The sequence below is a fragment of the Prenolepis imparis genome, unplaced genomic scaffold (assembly GCF_030444845.1).
Source record: "Prenolepis imparis isolate NDT839.2.m4 unplaced genomic scaffold, iyPreImpa1.0 SCAF_2, whole genome shotgun sequence".
Lineage (NCBI taxonomy): Eukaryota > Metazoa > Arthropoda > Insecta > Hymenoptera > Formicidae > Prenolepis > Prenolepis imparis.
In genome coordinates, this window is record NW_028141160.1 from 6,823,514 (window position 1) to 6,843,341 (window position 19,828).

Sequence of the window (19,828 nt, forward strand, 5' to 3'; positions counted from 1 at the left end):
ATCAACGAGATCTCAATAAGGTTTATCGATCTAGTAGGAGTTCACTAGTAAATAGAAATTTCCGATTTTTCGAATTAATTAATATTAATTAGGACTCGTTAGGAAAAGTAGAGGGGAGGTCACGATGAGAGAAAAAGGATAAAACCTGCAATTTTTTTTTAATTAAAAAAATGTGCCAAAGTTTACCGGAACAACAAGGCAATTCTTCTTTTGAAGAGTAAATTTTTTTCATTTTTTAATTATTCAAAAAGATGCGTCAAAGGTTATTAGAGCAACAAAACAATTCTCCTTTTAAAAGATAAAACTTGGAAATGTATTTTTAAAATTTTAAATTAATTAATTTTTTAATTAATTTAAAAAATCAAAAGATTATTGGAGCAACAAGGCAATTCTTTTTTGAAATTTATTTTTGATTAAAAGATTTCCAAATTTTATCCTTTTCCACCCATGATGACCCCCCTTAATGCTACTAATTAATCTTAATTATATCAAAAACCAGAAATTTCCATTCACTAGTACAAGTGAATAGCGATTTATATTAGCCTCGAAAACTTGGAGTTTCCACGATAAATTTATCATAAGGCTCCTGGGCGCTCACCGCGGCCATATTGGAATCGTGACGTCAGAGGCGAGAAAACACACGCTATTTTTTTTAGATGCCATTTCTAAATAAAAACATATTTGCATAAAATAACACTTAAGATCTCTTTAATACACTTCTAAAAAACGCCGAAAACTATTCTTTTCCCTTGACAGTCAATCAACAACCCTAAAATGATCGAGATATCAGACTTTGACATGCGGAATGACTGCGCATGTGCAAAGACCAGAAGGACTGGGCCTCATAATATTACATTTTACAGCTGTTGATTGATTATAAAGGGAAAAGGATAGTTTTCGGCGTTTTTTAGAAGTGTATTAAAGAGATCTTAAGTGTTATTTTATGCAAATATGTTTTTATTTAGAAATATGGCATCTAAAAAAAAAATAGCGTGTATTTTCTCGCCTCTGACGTCACGATTCCGACATGGTCGACAAGGTACCAGGAGCCTTAAGTCTATATATATTTGCGTCACAAATATCGCACACGTACGTGTCGAAAAAGATAATATTTCCGAGATTTTTAGACTCCGATTTTCAGATTACCTACAAACCGTCCTAAGGTCAATATACCCTTGATGTGACATAATCAAACGTAATTACTCAGGTGTGGAACGACGGAACGTCGACGAGAACAAACATCGAGATCGTAAAGTCAACGCTCTATACTCTCTCCGTGTAATAAAGATCACAGAAGGCGCACTGATTTGCAATCGGCAAAAAGGGAACTGTCGGCTCGATTAAGACATTTTACGAGCACCGAGATGAAATCTGATAACGATCTCGTTGCTCCAGTTAAACGAGAAGCCTACCTTGTGCAATAGTAGTGCAGCATCCGACAGGCGTTTACGTTGTACAATTTTATTAAGTCTGATATACAGGGTGTCTACTCAAATCTTGTAAAAAATTGCCCTGAGAATTTCTTGATCTTCCAGATTTTGTATTTTCGTTTAAAATTCCAGGTAAAATAAGAAAATTTATAGATAGTTTTTTTAAAATAAGTTTCTTGCATGCGCTTTCTATATAATGTTTTCTATTCATACGATTCCAAAGTTATCAAGAGTGCAGTTTTTCTAGTATTTAATATTGATTTATTAAGTGTAAAATTGATTTAGACAATAACAAAGTGCGATATATCACTATATCTAAACGTTAAAAATATATACAAAAATATAACAAAAATATAAATATAAAACTAAAATAAATAAAAATATATATATAAATATATAAAACAAAAAATAATTTATTATAAATAACGTCTTAAGGGATACTAATTGATTTTAAATAATTATTTTTTAAATTATTATTTATTCGTTTATTAAATTATTAAACAAATGAAATTATTTGACCAAACTGGCAAATAGATATTTTTTATTTAATTGAATAATTTCATTTGTTTCTTTAATTTATCTACTGGCGACTTTAAAGAATTCCAATTATTAATTAAATTATTAAATTACTATTAAATTATTATTATATTATCAATATATTAAATTATTATTTATTTATTTATTAAATAAAAACAAATACTAATTTATTTATACATTATCTATTAAAAAATTGAACAATTTTCTATAAAACTTTTTTTCTATAAATCTTGATACTAAAAATAGATCATCAATAAAAACAAATCATACGAAATTTTAATAAAAATTTAAATATTGCAAAGATATGTTAGACATGTGTTTCTTAAATGCTAAATAAGAGGAAAATTATTAAAGGGACAATTTTTTAAAAAATTCCCTTAAATCTCAATCAAATTCCATGAGAAAATTCTTTGATTTTTCAAAGGAAAATAAAATTTCCTGAGAATACCAGATTTTTCCTGAGAATATACATCCTGATATATATTTGACAACTACGAAATGACCGATTTTAATTCGATTTTAATACACAGTTTTATTGTGTATATATGCACGTAAAGAGGGAGACAAGGGGGAGAGACAAGATATTCTTATAAATTAAACAAGTTCCGACGATCGAGCCTGGCGTTATTATTACGTCACTGATAAATAATTTTATAGTAAGTACGATGTTTTTTTCGCGAGTATCTCGGTCACGGAAGCAAAAATTTCGACGTTGCACAACGGTGGCCAAGAGCTTTAAACGACGACGACCAAGTAACTTATTTAGTTGCAAACTATATACACATGGCCACTTAAAATTTATTAACTCATAAATTCCGGGCCCTCGTACCGTTACGTATATATATGTATGCCTCGTGCATGCATGTTCGATAAACTGCACTTCATAAATTCATGTGGTATATCGCGCGGCCAATAAGCTTGCAATCGATTCGTTTCGTATCTAAATCTAGTGGAAATTCCACGATTGGGCAGCGCCAGTTGGATCGTGATTCATCCGGGATTTCCCCCGCGAGAGGATAAATAATCGAAATAATCTATATACGCAACATTGAGAGGGGGGAGTGCAATATATTTAGCGACTCGACAAAAACTCATATTATATATATTTTATATATATTTTTATAATTTTTATATAAATATATATTTATAATATATATTATACATATTATATATTATATATTTATATTATTATTTATATACATATTATATATTTATATTATTATTTATATACATATTATATATTTATATTATTATTTATATTTATATACATATTTTATAATATATATTTATATATATATTTATATTTTTACATTTATTTATTTATATTTAATTACATATATGTCTGACTGAAACAAATAAAAGTTTCCAACCTTTTTAAAGAATCCTAGCATCTCTTAATTAATGATCAATAATTTCTCCGCAGAATTTCGCCGCATTTTACGCCTCTAATATATATGCATGCGCGATTTCGGCTGTCTCGGGCCCCCGAGACAGGTAGTCCTTAAAAGATGGGACGGGCAGACGGAAGAAGGAGAGAGGAGCTTCCCCGGAGAGCGTCGACGATGGAATGCGAAAGCGTGGGTTTGGTTCGGCCGTAACGCGATCTCGATATACAGCGACTCGCGGCGATGGTGATCGAAAGGAGAGGAAAGGAGAGGTAGGAAGGATCTTGGATGGAGAGCTTCGGGGCCCCGAAGGTGTACGCACGTGTAACGGTACTTGTGCGCGATCGCTCGATCCGATCGGCCTCTCTGGAAGTGGAAGAAAGTGAACGAGCGTCATCGTCGGCGTCTGCTTTGCACCGAGACGCCGAAGAGGAAGGAAAGAGAGGAGCCTGATCGCGGAGACTTTCTCCCGCGAGATCTCCCGAAACCGTATCCTGTCCCGATCGAATCGGTCATCTCGGCTCCTGGCTCCTTTCCGACCATGTCGAAATCGTGACGTCAGAGGCGAGAAAACACACGCTAAAATTTCTTAGATGCCATTTCGAAATAAAAAAATATTTCGATAAAACAGCACTTCAGATGGCTTTAGCACACTCTTAAAAAACCCCGAAAACTATCCTTTCCCCTTTATAATCAATCAACAGCTGTAAAATGTAATATTATGAAGCCCAGTCCGTCTGGTCTTTGCACATGCGCAGTCATTCCGCATGTCAAAGTCTGATATCTCGATCATTTTACAGCTGTTGATTGATTATAAAGGGAAAAGGATAGTTTTCGGGGGTTTTTAAGAGTGTGCTAAAGCCATCTGAAGTGCTGTTTAATCGAAATATCTTTTCATTAAAAAATGGCATCTAAGAATTTTCAGCGTGTGCTTTCTCGCCTCTGACGTCACAATCCAATATGGCCGCGGTGAGCACCCAGAAGCCTTAACGGCAGAAACAAGACTACAAATCAGTGTAGGGATTCTTGTTGTACCGAGGGGGAAATTGAATGAGACACCCACCCACCATTCCCGAGACAGGTTGCTAAGTCCCGAGACCGAATACGACGATGACTATGACTTAACTGGAGTGGATGCAGAAAGCGTCGGGGTCCAGGATATAAATAGCCGCTACCACTTACCGTCAATTCAAAGCGAGAGCAAGACTGTAGTTCCTCTGTACAAACGCGGCGAAAAATTCCTCCTCGAGAATTCATCAAACGACTCTCGGCTCAAGAGTGAACACGCCAGATTAGCCAATTAATTACCAGGGTGCCTAATACTCAAATCTTGTTAAAAAATTCCCTCATCTTCCAGGTATTTTCGTTCAAAATTCCAGGTAAAGTAAGAAAATTTGTATATAGATGCAGATTTTTTAAATAAGTTTCTTTATGCGCTTTCTAATGCGTTTCCTATTCATACGATTGCAAAAAAACAATTATCAAGAGTACAGTTTTTTCTAGCATTTAATGATTCATTAATTGTAAAATTAATTTGGACAATAACAAAGTTTGATATATCACTATATTTAAACGTTAAAAATATATGCAAAAATATAAAAGACAAAAATATAAAACAAATAATTTATTAAAAACATCTTAAGGAATACTAATTTGTTTAAATTAATTATTTATTAAATAAATAAGGAATATTAATTTATTTAAATATTATCTATTAAAAAATTGAACAATTTTCTATGAAACTTACATAAGATCTTGATACTAAAAAGATCGTCAAATAAAGAAATCACATAAAATTTTAATAAAAATTTAACTATTGCAAAGATGTGTTATATGTTTTTTAAATGCTAAATAAGAGTAAAATCATACACAATTTTTTAAAAATACCCTGAATCCTGATCAAATTCCATGAGACTTCCCTGATTTTTCAAGATTGAACGAAATTCCCTGAGAATACCAGGTTTTCAAGATTTTTTCCGGGAGCATATACCCTGATTACGTTATTCGATAAAAAACCAACTGTAGGATAAGGATTTAACCTTCTTCTGTCAAAAATTCATCATTTTTCATCCTTTCATCAATACATGGGTACCAATCATGTGTTTTTTGACACAGTGACACTCTATAACAATTTTTTATAGCACCTCCTGGGCATCGAACATTCTTTATCGTTATATTTTAGGAGATTTCCGAATACAAAAGCTCTTTGTATTTTGTTTTCTCTCGGTGAAGAAAAATTTCGACAGATTTTTACAATATTTAAAAAATTGCTTCATGTACCCAGGTATCCATCATTGACAGAAGGGTTAATTCGATGACAGACAAACAATTTTCCTCGAAATTAATTTCTCCAAATATTCAAGTCGATATGAAATATTCAAAGCCAAATTGTAACAGCGTTAAATAAAATAAGTCGTCGATTAAATTTGTTATTATCAACACGATAGGCGCACGCGAGAGGCGGCCACGACCTCTGATTATAAAGAATTCTGTTAATCGTTCCCAATTTACGTTTCCCGCGGCATCAGGAACGGAGAGGAAGATTTCGAGCCGAGGAAAGTTTTATACAGTCGACACGCACACGCATTTAATTGCCGTTCCTTTGTTGCTCGTCAAAAATTGCTAGCGGCTGCGTGGAATTTAATGACGTTTTAAACCATCGCGCGTGTGTACACACGCTAGATCGAATCGCAAACAACACGGAACTGATCAGCTGATACACAGATCAATGTCACGGAAAGAGAGAGAAAATAACGTTGCTATTTTAAAGCATATATATTATTTTTAACGTGCATGCTATTTTAAATTGTTAATTAATTAATCGATCGATGAAGAGGAAATAAATATATCCCTCGCTACACGGGAGAGAATTTTCTCTTAGAATTTACCCTGAAAATCATGATAATCGTGGGATAATATATGGAAAGAAATTTATGAGAATTTTTATCTGATTAATATTTATCACAATAAAATATAAAAAAAAATTGTGCAAATGGAAATTTGCACATTGCTTCCTCACCATTTTATTTCGCTAATTAAGATGGTTTTTCAATTATGGCTTCCTCATAGAGGAAGCTTAACTGGCACGTTGCTTCTTCACCATTTTATTTTGCTCATTAAGATGGTTTTTCAATTATGGCAGTGTGCAAGTTAAGCTTCCTCTATGAGAAAGCCATAATTAAAAAACCATCTTAATTAGCGAAATAAAATGGTGAGGAAGCAATGTGCAAATTTCCATTTGCACAATTTTTTCCAATACTAGCAAACTCTATATCCTATAATTAAAAAATATTTTCTTAAAAAAATTTTTTTAAAGATTTCCATGCTACTGTGTTCTGAATGTTGTATAATTTGTCAATTTACAATTAAAAGAAATTGACCAATTCTCTCAACAAATTTAATATCAATCATGCTTTAATGATATTTTATATATATTCAGAACTTTCAAAAAATTATTTAATTTTAAAATAATTAAAAATTTTATAAAAAATAAATCATTTTAAAAATTCTCCCCAAATTAAATATTAATCATTCTTTAATGATATTTTCAAAAGTTCGATAAGTTCGATATTTCAAAATTTACGAAAGTTAAAGCATGTACAAACATTTTTTGAAATTGATAATTTTATAAAAAGAAAAAAAACTCACTGATCCTCGTCAAATTAAATAGCAAACATCCTTTAATGATACTCTATTTATGTAAAAAAGTTTATGTAAAAATATTTGTCTGATATCTCAAAATTCACAGAAGATAAAATAACCACATAAATTTTTTTAAAAAATTTTATAAAAACTTTATAAAAAATGAACCCTTTTACCCTTTCCTTGTTAAATTCAATACCAAATATCCTATTGATACTTTATTCATGTAAAAAAAAATTAGTTCAATATCTTAAAATTGATGTTTTATTAATATTTTACTAAACTGCATAATAAAATTAATCAAACATATTTAATATTTTATTGTGAAAGATATTATTATTTTTATTGTGACAAATATTAATCGGTGAAATTCTCATAAAATTCTTTCCATACCATATTGTCCCGCACGATTACCATGATTTTCAGGGTAAATTCTAGGAGAAAATTCTGTGTATATTATTTCAAATTGTTAATTATTCGATCGATGAAGAGGAAATATATCCCTCGCTATATTTATCTTTCTCTCTCTTTCCTTATATTTATCTCGTCTCGACCGTCGTCTCTTTAACTTTAATATATGGATTCGTATCTAACGCACACCGATATATAACGATCGATGAGTCAGAAACGTCATTGCGTCGAAGAGATACGCTCGATTTGTCGACATAATGGCGACACATAGGGCGACTATTAGGCTCCCGGCATGCTTGGACGAGTTTTGTAAACCCGAAGACACCGCCTCGTTAGTGGTTGAAGTTATTAAGTGCTCCCTCGTTAACGACACAGAATGGTAGTTGGCGTAATCAGAGAGAGAAAGAAAGAGAGAGAGAGAGAGAGAGAGAGAGAGAAAGAGAGAGGAACATTGACTATTACATCTATCGATACGATAGATCGATAAATAAACGGTGGGGATATAATATATTGCTACTGTGTAATAGTATAAACGTGAAATTATCGGAAATGACTTTCATGAAAGTGGAAAAAGATTCCTTCGATATATATGATAACACGATGTACGCTTATCGAATATTCCAAAGTGCTTTTTAATTGCTTACAACTTTCTATATTTTACGCTGATTCATATAATAATGCCAGGTAAATGTCTGTTAAGCCGTAAACCGACAAGAAATAAATTTCTCGTCATCTACATCTATGATATTTTCCACGATTCACGTCGCGAGATCGAGATCGAAGATGACGTTTGATTAATAATAATGTGCAGAATTTTTTACTTTTCCATGTATCAATGTATGGGTACCAATCGCGTGTTTCTCGACACATTAAACTGCGATAATTTTTTTAGCAGCTGCCGGGTATCGAACAAATTTTTCCCCGTTATATTTTAAGAGGTTTCCGAATACAGAAGAGCCCCTTTGTATTTTATTTCGGACGGAGAAAAGACACATTTTTAACATTTAAACTTGCCTCGGGCACCGAGTACCCGTTCATTGACAGAAGGACCGAGATCGCTTTCGACAAAAATTGAGGCGAATATACGAAGATGCACGGAAATAAAAAATATTAGTTACCAACAAGATTTTAGATGTCCAATATTTTTAAGGCTCCTGGCTCCTCGCCGACCATGTCGGAATCGTGACGTCAGAGGCGAGAAAGCACATGCTAAAAATTCTTGCGTGTCATTTTTAAATAAAAAGATATTTCAATAAAACAATACTACAAAATTCTTTGGCACACTTGTAAAATTGTCCGAAAACTATCTTTTTCCCTTTATAATCAATCAACAACTGTAAAATGACCATAATATGAAATCCAAGCCGTCTGGTCTTTGCGCATGCGCAGTCATTCCACATGACAAAGTCCGATATTACACTCATTTTACGGTTGTTTATTAACTATCGAGGGAAAAACATAAGTTTTCGGACAATTTTATAAGTGTGCCAAAGAGATTTATAGTGTTGTTTCATCGAAATATCTTTTTATTTAAAAATGGCACGCAAGAACTTTCAGCGTGCATTCTCTCGCCTCTGACGTCACAATCCAACATGGCCGCGGCGAGGATCTAGGAGCCTTAAGCTATAGTTTAGAGAATTCCCCGTTAAATTATAATTGAAAATATTAATTGTTATAGGGTTAAAATTTAAAAAAACATTAGATAGTGGTAATTAAATTTCAGATGTGATGTAGGGACACCTAAAAGTTAGCTAAGGTAGCTAATATATTTTTTTTCCGTGTGATATTTTTTAGCTACAATTTACCAACCTTGACCGTTGGAGTGATTCTGTTGCGGCGATTGAGGCTGGCCCTGCGTCAGTATAATTTGGCTCTCGAGCTGCTGGAGCTCCGCCTGGAGTTCGTTTAACTTGCTGTTCGACTTCTTCACAATCGTCGCGACATCGGAAAGCGCCTTGCGATCGGTCGCGACTTCTCTCAGCTTCTCCGCACCGGCCTTTATCTTCAGTTCCTGCAAAAATTCAGAAATAAAATAATCTCCATTGAAATCAATGTATTATCACTGATAAGCAGTTGTTTTCGATTCTAAGTATAGCATCGCAAGTGAAATTTCATTGAAAGAATCAGTTGTAGTGAAAATGGCTGTTTCAATCAATGATATTTTAAAATTTTAATGTTATATTTCGTATTATAATATTATATACATATAAGATACATTTTTATAATAATATATTTTGTTACAGAAATATCTGAATTTTTATTAGTTGTCTTATTTATTTTTTGTGGGTTTATATAGCTTAAGAATAAAAAAGTGTAATGTATGCAATATAAAAAGCCCCCCTTCCCCATACACATAAACATATCTGGAATAACTAGTATTGACACATAAAAAATAGTAATTTAAAATAAACAAAAGTATATTATAATATTGACATATAAAAAATGACACATAAAAAATAGCAATTTAAAGTAAATAAAAAAACTTTGAAAGCTATATATACATATTACAAATATGTACAATTATGACTGATTTTTCAATTAAATTTTGCCGCTATAATTAATGGGACATAAGATGGAAGAGCAAAATGTGAGCGATTTCGAAGATTAAATCTTTAATCATTGCAGGGTTGGCAAAATTCCGCATTTTTTGGATAAAGTCCATGTCAGCAATAAAAACCGGTATTTTCAAAAACTGATACTTTCTAATAAAAACGATAAAATAAATAAAGATTTTTTTATATCTTCAAAGTTTAAAAAAGTGTATCTCATATATTAATTTGAATTAAAGAAGATTTTATACTTCTCTCGTTTTTTTAACCACACAGTTGGAAAATTTGTGTTTTCTTGTTAAAAACGGTCCCCGTTAAAATTTTTGAGTTAAATATTTAACACATTCATGTGTTAATTTAACATATTGCTGTTATGTTAATTGGACTCAAATGTTAAATTATTAAAACAACTAAAAAAAAGTGTAAAAATAACACAATGTATATCTATTTTTAATTTTACACAATAAATATGTTCCGTATTATTAATGACAAGATTTATCTGTTAAAATTTACAGAAAAAAAATGTTAATTTTACTTTATAATATAAGTGGGGGTGATAAAATGTAAAATTAACCATTTTTTTAGTTAATAAATATGTGGTTTTTAAATCCGGCCTTTTTTAGTTAATTTTTACATTAAAACTATGTTAATTTTACACAAAATTTATTTTAAGTTTATTTGAAGTTTGCATTTATTTTATGTTAAAATATTAACACAATATTCGTGTAACCATTTAACATATCCGTATTATGTTAAATTAACACAAAAATTTCTGTGGACCGTTTGGGACAGGTGATATTTGTTTAATTTAACACAAATTTTTCAACTGTGCATAATTGATAAATATAATTTATTAATTAAAACACATTTTTTTCATAAAATTATATAAATATATTTAATGTAATCATTTTTATAGTTTTTGTCAGTTTATTCCATTGGATAAAAAAAGTCCGAGCCAGTAAAAACCGGAATTTACCACGGTTTTTTCCACTCATTAGACTTTTTCAGCTAATTCGGCTTAAGGCTCCTGGGTGCTCACTGCGGCCATATTGGATTGTGACGTCAGAGGCGAGAAAGCACACGCTGAAAATTCTTAGATGCCATTTTTCAATGAAAAGATATTTCGATTAAACAGCACTTTAGATGGCTTTAGCACACTCTTAAAAAACCCCGAAAACTATCCTTTTCCCTTTATAATCAATCAACAGCTGTAAAATGATCGAGATATCAGACTTTGACATGCGGAATGACTGCGCATGTGCAAAGACCAGACGGACTGAGCTTCATAATATTACATTTTACAGCTGTTGATTGATTATAAAGGGAAAAGGATAGTTTTCGGGATTTTTTAAGAGTGTGCTAAAGGCATCTGAAGTGCTGTTTCATCAAAATATTTTTTTATTTCGAAACGGCAACTAAAAAATTTTACCGTGTGTTTTCTCGCCTCTGACGATTTCGACATGGTCAGCAAGGAGCCAGGAGCCTTAAGAAAGACCCGTGCATCGCAAACCGGAGAGCAGTCATGAATGACGACGGTGCTCGTTTTGGGCGAAAAAGCTGAGCCTCGCGTTCCGCGGAATTTAACTGCATACATTTATTATGCGGTCGGCGCGTTATGCTTCGCTTAAAGCGCATCCATCGTGCCGCTCCTTCGTATAGTAAATGAAACATAAAATTGCACACGTGCCCAATGATACCCTTCGCTATTCTATTACCGTCTGTGTTGCACAGTCGCCGCGAACATTAGCAATGAATCACCCGTGATAGAGTTTTTATTTTCTAATCTGGAGCATGTTACACCACGCGGCATACAATCTCCAACTATTGTATATCAATAATATATCCAGCGAAACAAAAATAATTTTGCTTTGACAATAAATATTTAAGAAGAAAGAACTGTTTATTTCGCTCATCTCTCAAAGAAGAACAAAATAATAGAGGGAAAAATTAAAAAATAAAAAATTGTTTATTTCTCTCATCTCTCAAAGAACAGAAGAATAATAGAAGAACAAATAAAAAAAGAAAAATTGTTTCTCTCATCTCTCAAAGAAGAGTAAAATAATGGAAGGAAAAATAATGAACAAAATAATAGTGCAATCTCCGATAAATGATCGATTTCTGAGACGCTTTATTTTATATGCATCCATTCTGCGGTTGACTCACCGTTTTGCAGCAAATTGCCCTATTAACAAGCGTTTATAAGAAAATGCGCTTGAGAAACCTACACAGTTGAAAAATTTGTGTTTTCTTGTTAAAAACGGTCCCCGTTAAAATTTTTGTGTTAAATATGTAACACATTCATGTGTTAAATTAACATATTGCTGTTGTGTTAATTGAACTCAAATGTTAAATTATTAAAATAACTGAAGAAAAGTGTAAAAATAACACAATGTGTATTTATTTTTAATTTTACACAATAAATATGTTCCGTATTATTAGTGACAAGATTTATCTGTTAAAATTTACAGAAAAAACATGTTAATTTTACTTTATAATATAAGTGGGGATGATAAAATGTAAAATTAACAATGTTTTTAGTTAATTTTTACATGAAAACTATGTTAATTTAACACAAAATTTATTTTAAGTTTACTTGAAGTTTGCATTTATTTTATGTTAAAATATTAATAGAGTATTCGTGTCATCATTTAACATATCCGTATTATGTTAAATTAACACAAAAATTTCTGTGGACCGTTTGGGACATGTGATATTTGTTAAATTTAACACAAATTTTTCAACTGTGTATCGTATCGTGTATATACCGGGTGTCCCATTTTAAAGGACCCACTCAAATATCTCAGATTATCGGCGTCTCCAAGGTCAAGTGAAGGTGAGAATAAATTTTTTAAATGGAAACCCATATTTTTTATTATAACATCTTTTTCTACTAATTAATTTGAACAACTTTTATCTGAAGCATTTTTTTATTTTCTTCAAAATTCACCTTCTCACCTTCAAATTCTCACCTTCACTTGACCTTGGAGATGCCGCCCAAGGTCAAATGAATATTACTATGTTATGTCCCCCTCGAAACCTTACAACTTTTGTAGAAAACCTTTTTCGATTTAACGCAGTGTTTCTGACAATGAGATATTTGAGTGGGTCCTTTAAAATGAGACACCTGGTATATTATTGCATTTGCACATACGAACAGCTCTATTTCGCGGTGGATTCATTAACGGTATTAGACACCGGTTAAAGACGGTTCGTAACGAGTGTCTCGTAAAAGCGCTTAGTAAGTATAGCGGGAGATGAAACAGGAGGAAATAAAGTGAGAGGAAAAAAAAGAGAGAGTGTGAGAGAGAAAGGGAATCGTATCGCCGGACGCGAAACTCGTTTCTATACGCGAGTCGCAGAAATGTTCGGACCACCCTCAAGTTTTCATTCGCAACGTAATTTAAAACGTGCATCCGGAAACCATCGATCACGAAATCTTATTACGCGTACTTGCACCGGATATTAAAACGCGCGAGTATACGCAAAAAGCTCACTCGCGCGTAAAAAACTTCTATTGTCTTCTTGTACAATCTTATAGGAGACGTAAGATTATTGGAGAATCCGTTACCATCGATTATGAAATAACAGGATAAATTTAATATATATCTTAAGAAAAATAAAAATAAAATATAAAATATGTATAATAAATATAAAAAATTGAATATAAAATATAAAAATAAAATATAAAATAATATGTATAATAAATATTTAAAAAATTAATATAAAATATAAAAATAAAATATAAAAATTTATATTTAATATATATATTTTCTTTTCTACGTCTAAGTCTATTATAAATTATCTATTATTCGAGACAAGAAAAAGTAAAAATAGTGAGCGTTTTAAGATCAAACAAGAAGAGATTGATTTAATTAATTTTTAAAATAAAAGAGAAACTAAATACCGATTATTATTTGAGAGAAAAAAAGAGGGGAAAGTAATACACCTAGAATAAATTAGTTCCATAAGGCTATCTTTAGTCTCTCTAGCACGATAGATGTCTACGTCTATTGTAAATTATTTATTATTCGAAACAAAGAGATAAAAATAGTGAACATTTTAAGATTAAACAAAAAGGGATTATCTGAATTAATTTTCAAAATAAAAGAGAAACTAAACACCGATTATTATTTGATTGAGAAGAGAGAGAGAAAAAAAGAGGGAAACAACAGGATAAATTAATTCTATAAGAATTCTATAAAAATCCTTATAGTCTCTCTAGATAAATGTCTACGTTTATTCCAGACAAAAAGAAATAAAAATAGTGAATAAAAATTTTAAAATTAAACAAAGAGATTAATTCAATTAATTTCCAAAATAAAAAAAATTAAATACCGATTATTATTTGAGAGAAAGAGAGAGGGAAAGAGGACACATAGTACATGGAATGGAAGAAAATCGAAAAAGAAACGGTGTTGAAGACCGCAGCTATCGCGTATACACCAGAAAAAGAGAGCTTCGCAGAAGCTGCAGTCGAAGGCGTAAGCGAAACTCGACATACCTTACGTATTTCTCGCCGTATGTGTTCTCGTAGCTCGTCGAGACGAGCCGGCAAGGGCACCTGGTCACTGCCAGCCACTCCATACTTGCTCGACAGTTCGTAAAGAACTGGGTACCTGATGTAATCGCCCTGAAACAGATTCCAAGTTCGACCCCGCATTATTGACGGCTCTGGTGTATCGCGAGCAGGATTTGGGCAAAGCAACGAGTGATAAGGTCGATTAGTTCGTCGAACGATTAATCATTCTCGAGCTAAATCCTTTCTCCGTAATTAAAATGAGATTGTCTTATTCATTTTATTTAAGTAAGTTTAGAAATATAGGAAAGAAAATATATATTTTTTTGTTTTATATTTTATTTTTATTTTTATATTTTGTATTTATTTTTTCATATTTATTATTATATATATTATTTTATATTTTATTTTTATTTTCATATTTTATATTTTATAAAAATATACATTAAATATTTTTTTTCCTATATTTATATTCTCATCCTACATTTATATATTATATTATTTATTATATTATATATTATATATTCTATTATATATTATATATATTGTAATTTATTTATTATAATTTATATATTATATTATAATTTATTATATTATATATTAAATATATTTTTATTTACTTTTTTATATATTCTTATATATTTCTAAACTTAAGTAGAACGAAAACTAAAATATTTCTTATTTCAATTACAAAGAAAGGATTTAATTTAATATATACGTGTACACATATACATATAAATTTTTAATATATTATGTATGAAAAATATATACTAAATATATATTCAATTCACTTTTCATCTACATTATGTGAGAAAGCAAGATTCGTATCAATTGATGATCGATATTACATTACATTCGATCATGTAATCTTTCAACATTACATCTGCGTTAATATTCATCCGTAATAACGATGATTTCGCAATAATGTTGAGATATTCCCAGGCGGAAATTGCGTCGCCGATCAGAGGTACCGCCTAGAAAACGTCGCGGAATAGACCTCTGCTAACCGGAAATCGTCTGGCGCGACGAACATATGTTCTGCCGTGGCCTACTCATGAAAGATATACGTATATAGACTCTAGGCAAGCAACGCACACGCGAGAGGGGAAAGTATCGATCTCTCGTGGTCTCGCAAACGCTGGCGCGAAACAACATCGTCTATTGTGCGCGAAAGAAACGTCGATGATGGGTGTCAATCCACGTTGCGATTCAATTAGTTCGCCCATTTTCCAAACTTATTCAAGGGTAGACTCGATTAAGCTTCTATAAACAGAATCTATTTCGAACGTACAATAAGAGAGAGTCGCGATCAGCGACTCTGCATCTCCGTGGAAAAATTGTCAGCTGATTCCCCGTCTCTCTAACTTACAAGGGACATGTCACAACTGTCCGGAACCGATTTGATTCTTCTTCAAATATGTTGTTAAATACACAAGTCTAAAAGACACGTATTTTTTTATATGTGCGGATATTGAGTTTTAAGGGGTGAAACACCCCTTTAAAGAAAAACGGTATTTTTCTTTAGGATCGAATATCTGGTAAACTAAGAGGTAGAAAAAAAAGACGCACAACAAATTTTAATGGCTTGAAGAGTACTTTAAAGTTATATGAACAAAATTTTTTTATTTTTATCTTTTTTAAAATACCCCCGTCACTTAATTTTTTTTTTCAAAATAAAATTTTGTTCATATAACTTTAAAGTACTCTTCAAGCCATTAAAATTTGTTGTACGTCTTTTTTTTCTACCTCTTATAGTTTACCAGATATTCGATCCTAAAGAAAAATACCGTTTTTCTTTAAAGGGGTGTTTCACCGCTTAAAACTCAATATCCGCACATATAAAAAAATACGTGTCTTTTAGATTTGTGTATTTAACAACATATTTGAAGAAGAAGAATTAAATCGGTTCCGGACAGTTGTGACATGTCCCTTGTTAGTTTGACATTTCTGAAAACGTACCGCGATGCAAGTCCGGAAGTACCTGGAACTGGCTTTGGTGAACGAGATGCATCTGCGCGCGCCTGATTTCTTCTCCGATTTTTTGTCTACGCTGATAAATGACATTTTTATATTCCGCGGAAGAGAGAAACGCGACTTTGCTTTACCCTAAACGAAATGTCCGAAATATCTCTATTAATTGTCGCGATAGCTTGAAATATATTATCGAGATTATGCGCTGTAGAAATAGTCGCCTCACTAATAACACATTATTAAAACACAGGCGTTTAAATTAAAAAATGTCGCGATTAATCCATCACTGAATTACGTACACTATCAGTCCATCGTATGAGCGATAATCTCCAAGTTGCAACCGCGCGAGCAGGATAAAACGTCGACCACCTGTTGCAGGGAAAATCTACGATATCACATCCGCGCGCATATTTTGCACTAAATTGCTATCACACTTGAAACCTATAGGATATAAAAGAGCGGTGCTCTTTTACGCGGGGAGCGCCAAGTCGAATTTGAGAATTCCAACTGACTGAAGAAGAAGACATATAGTGCCAACAACCGTTATCTCTTATCAGCCGTGCCGATAAGCGGCGATACTCGACTGCAAAACCTGCACGCACTTATCGGGTCTTCATGATGCTTATATATAAAGGGGAGACCGAGGTACTTATGAAAACAGCCGATTAATTTCCTCAGCTAACGTGTATCCCAGTTTGATGCAATCGCATCATGCTTAACTTGTGCCGTAAGATTTGTACACTTAAATAAATAAGCACGTACATTACATTAAACTTTATTTGTAAATTTTCGTATTTTTTTAATTTTAATTAGCCACTTTGTGATTTTGATTTTAATTTACTTCGCGAGAAATGTATACGAATTTATATCTTAAATTAATATATATAAAATATAAAAAATATATTAAATATATAACAAATATATATATATATATATATATATATATATATATATACCAGGTGTCCCATTTTAAAGGACCCACTCAAATATCTCATTGTCAGAAACACTGCGTTAAATCGAAAAATGTTTCCTACAAAAGTTGTAGGGTTTCGAGGGGGACATAATATAGTAATATTCATTTGACCTTGGGCGGCGTCTCCAAGGTTAGTGAAGGTTAACCTTAAGTGAAGGTGAGAATGAATTTTGAAGAAAATAAAAAAATGCTTCAGATAAAAGTTGTTCAAATTAATTAGTAGAAAAAGATGTTATAATAAAAAATATGGGTTTCCATTTAAAAAATTTATTCTCACCTTCACTTGACCTTGGAGACGCCGCCCAAGGTCATATGAATATTACTATGTTATGTCCCCTTCGAAACCCTACAACTTTTGTAGGAAACATTTTTCGATTTAACGCAGTGTTTCTGAGATATTTGAGTGGGTCCTTTAAAATGGGACACCCGGTATATATATATATATATATATATATATATATAATTATATATATAAATTTATTATATATTTTTATACAATGTTATATATTTTTTTTATTACAAATATATATTTTATATATATTTTAAATGTATGTCTACAAATATATATTAAACTAATATATAAAATATATATTTATATAAAAATTAATATAATACTTAAGTACAAATTAATTAAAAATATTTTAAATAAATTTATATTAAACCGCTGTCAGCTGTAGCTGGATTATTATGTAACAGCACGTGGTATATTAAGTTTATTTAAATTACACGACCATGTCAAGAATTAATTGCGCGAAATTGCGACATCTCATTTTACAACTCGACTGTGTGTGAAGTTGTAATAATTTGTACAAATTACAGATCGCCAGAGAAAGATAGGAAATGATGAAAAGTCCAACTGTCTTCGCGGAAAGAACGAAAGTACATTAATTTAGGAGAGCTGTGAGACTCTTTCGCGATGGATAAAACTCATGTACGATATATATGTACGAAATACGCCGATGCTAAACACACTGACGCACGATCTATTTTTATATACGTTCTACAATATTTGTGCCATGCACAATAATCCCGGGAGGTCAACAGTCGTCGCGACGTCATACTTCCCTTTTCCCCGGTGATTCGAGTTTTTGCTTTCGGGAGCTTGAGAAATATAAACGAGCAAGTGAGTCTCTGACTCACGCGAGCAAGAGCGAGCTCTGCTCCGAGATGGAGAATTGTTTTTGCTGATGCAAACCTCCCAGGCCAGAACCATTACGTGTGTTGAGCGCAACGTCAAATTTAGAAAACATCATCTCTAACATCTGCGATAGCACATTGAATTATCGATCCATTAATGATCCATTACAACTGCATTACGAGGAAAAAACATTTTAATCTGACACGTATATATAAATTCGCCACGCGAGAGTAGTTTCTCGTAAAAAAAAAGAGACCAAAAAAATTACCTATTACATCTGTGATATTCTTGAGTCTTTTTGATATATTAATGATGCATTTCAACATATTAATAATCCATTACAACTGCATTACAAAAAGAAATTTAATCTGACGTGTATATAAATATGCGAAATTCGCCTGCATCGCAAAATAAACACGAAAAAGTGATATTTTTTGCTTAAAAAAATTTAAACATGACTGTAATTATTACATCCATGATATTCTTGCGTTTTTCGATATATTAATGATCGATCCACATTTCGATATATTTTGATAATCCATTAAAACTGCATAAGAAAAAACATTTTAATCTGACGTATATAAATTCGCCACGCGAGAGTAGTTTCTCGTAAAAAAAAAGAGACCAAAAAAATTACCTATTACATCTGTGATATTCTTGAGTCTTTTTGATATATTAATGATGCATTTCAACATATTAATAATCCATTACAACTGCATTACAAAAAGAAACTTAATCTGACGTGTATATAAATATGCGAAATTCGCCTGCATCGCAAAATAAACACGAAAAAGTGATATTTTTTGCTTAAAAAAATTTAAACATGACTGTAATTATTACACCCATGATATTCTTGCGTTTTTCGATATATTAATGATCGATCCACATTTCGATATATTTTGATAATCCATTAAAACTGCATAAGAAAAAACATTTTAATCTGACACGTATATAAATTCGCCACGCGAGAGTAGTTTCTCGTAAAAAAAAAAAGACCAAAAAAATTACCTATTACATCTGTGATATTCTTGAGTCTTTTTGATATATTAATGATGCATTTCAACATATTAATAATCCATTACAACTGCATTACAAAAAGAAACTTAATCTGACGTATATATAAATATGCGAAATTCGCCTGCATCGCAAAATGAACACGAAAAAGTGATATTTTTTGCTTAAAAAAATTTAAACATGACTGTAATTATTACACCCATGATATTCTTGCGTTTTTCGATATATTAATGATCGATCCACATTTCGATATATTTTGATA

The 19,828-nt window shown here is 31.6% G+C and overlaps 1 protein-coding gene across 3 annotated transcripts in view; it reads right to left on the reverse strand.

Moving 5' to 3' along the window:
- Positions 1-19,828, reverse strand: part of Pkn (serine/threonine-protein kinase N) — a 49,182-nt gene that overhangs the window by 25,182 nt on the left and 4,172 nt on the right. For 2 of the 3 annotated variants that reach the window (XM_083032756.1, XM_083032753.1), the window contains exons 1-3: positions 16,430-16,712; positions 14,456-14,584; positions 9,215-9,416 (exon numbers count right to left, since the gene is read on the reverse strand). In XM_083032756.1, coding sequence (XP_082888882.1) covers positions 9,215-9,416; positions 14,456-14,584; positions 16,430-16,534 — 436 coding nt within the window. In that variant the 5' untranslated portion in view covers positions 16,535-16,712. Of the gene's footprint in view, positions 1-9,214; positions 9,417-14,455; positions 14,585-16,429; positions 16,713-19,828 lie in introns of those variants that run through there. The other variant, XM_083032755.1, reaches the window with a different exon arrangement.